General features: G+C 47.7%; 1 protein-coding gene across 1 annotated transcript; it reads right to left on the bottom strand.

The window, feature by feature from the left end:
• Window positions 1-339: 339 nt before the first annotated feature.
• Window positions 340-906, bottom strand: LOC141834514 (abscisic acid receptor PYL11-like). Its single transcript, XM_074721835.1, has one exon. The coding sequence runs from the start codon at window positions 904-906 to the stop codon at window positions 340-342; it is 567 nt and encodes a 188-aa protein (XP_074577936.1).
• Between the last annotated feature and the right edge of the window lie 947 nt (window positions 907-1,853).

Raw genomic sequence — 1,853 nt, 5'->3', positions numbered from 1 at the left:
ATTTCAATAAAAGATGAAATCTAGATTCCAGTGGCCCCATTCATCATAAAACCTAAACTCTAAATCCTAAATCGAGAAACTATCACTCCAGTGGTCTCACAAGATCAACTCACAACCATCTATGAAGAAGTAAATTAAGAAGTTACAATTGATCACGACGGGGAGGGCATTATCTTGACTTCGTCAAGATTTAAAAATCTATTTCATTGTAACTAATTTAACTATGTCCTGAGAGAGCAGAGTAGTACCATCGAATGTTAATTAAAGGCTAATTATTTATTATTAAGTCGCTTATTGAGTAAGTGAGATAATTAATATTAACGACATGCGGATTGGAAACTAGCGATCGCCGGCGCCGGCGCCGGCGATCCCCTCGGCGACGAATGCGAGCGAACGGAGGTTGCAGCGGACGATGGTGTTGGCGAAGACGATCGTGTCCTCCTCCGTGTTCCCCGGCGGCACGTCCACCACGTACGACTCCACCACCACTGTCCCGGCCTTCCCGTCGGCGGCGCCGTGGAGCGACGTGGTCGCCCGGTAGTTCCTGAGCCGGTGGTCCCCGCCGACGATCGAGAAGCTCATCACGTGCCGCTCGTCGTCCAGCGCGTCGAGCCGCTCCGTGCTGCTGCTCGCCGGAAGGCCCGACGCCACCTCCACCTCGCGAACGCTGCCCACGCCGCCGTCGCCCTCCCGCAGCGCGCAACCCCGCACGAACTGCTTGTACTCCTGCGGCCTGTCGAAGCGCCGCACCAGCGACCACACCACCGCCACCGGCGCCGCCACGAACTGCACGTTCACCGACCGGCACTGCCCTGGCCCCTTCCTCCCGCTGTGGTGCCGTCCCACCGCTTCCCGCGTCGCCTCGCTCGACGCCGCCGCCACCACCGAACTCAAAGCCCCCGGCATCGACGATGCTACCAAGCATGCACCCCACCACGCCTTAACTATTTATAGAATAACTACTTAAAATAGTAATAAACTCCTTTGGATCGTGGCGACCGATCGAAGACTCCACGTCATCGTCGGTTTCCATTTTTTGATGCATTCCCCCGCTGCAAATTACCAAAAATAGATAAAGCGGATCCAGGGGAGCAAGGCGGATTTACGCAAAAGATAAAAGTATCTATTTTTCATTAAAAAATATTAAAATAATATATTTGTCATTCTTGAAACATTGTTATTAATCCTAATTGTTATAATATAGAATAAATTATTCTAACTATATTAAAATATTCCATTCAGCATATGGATAAACTTAATATTAATTATCTAAAATATTAAATATTCGCACTTAATCATATATATATATATATATATTATATTTTGGCATTTAATGAAAAAATATTATATAATATTAAAAGGGGAAGGATAGCTGTGGAATGAAGGGGGAACAGACCACGCGTGTGGAGTGACGTGGCGTCCGGCGTGGCCAGGGCTGCACGTGTAAGTGCGGTGGGGCGCCAGTCTCCGCACGCGCACCGCCGTGCCTTACTTGGTGGCGCTTGTGAGCGAGATATAGATCCTGTCGTGCGCCACGTGCCGCTATCTCTCTCACTGTCACGTGGGCAGGCGCGCGGTTGCTGCGTCATGCCAATTTTCGGATACGGGGGGCGACGGTGACTCTAAACTTACCACTGTTTGGTTGGCTCCCACGTCAGCACCCTGGTATAGATAGGCTGCGTGTCGGTTAGTGCGCGCGACATCCTCGATAAAAAGTTTTCCAAATTAATTCCGGATATTAGAACAGTGTAAGTTTACAAATATTTTTTATTTTTATTTTTTTACAATTAAATTATTTAAAATTTTAACTTTAAAATTCAGATTCCATTATAGTATTAAGCATTAAAAAAAAT

Source organism: Curcuma longa, chromosome 9 (genome assembly GCF_044706935.1).
Source record: "Curcuma longa cultivar G26 ecotype Majalengka, Jawa Barat chromosome 9, ITB_CL_G26_1.1, whole genome shotgun sequence".
NCBI classification, from domain to species: Eukaryota; Viridiplantae; Streptophyta; class Magnoliopsida; order Zingiberales; family Zingiberaceae; genus Curcuma; species Curcuma longa.
This window is presented reverse-complemented; position numbering and strand designations above follow the sequence as displayed.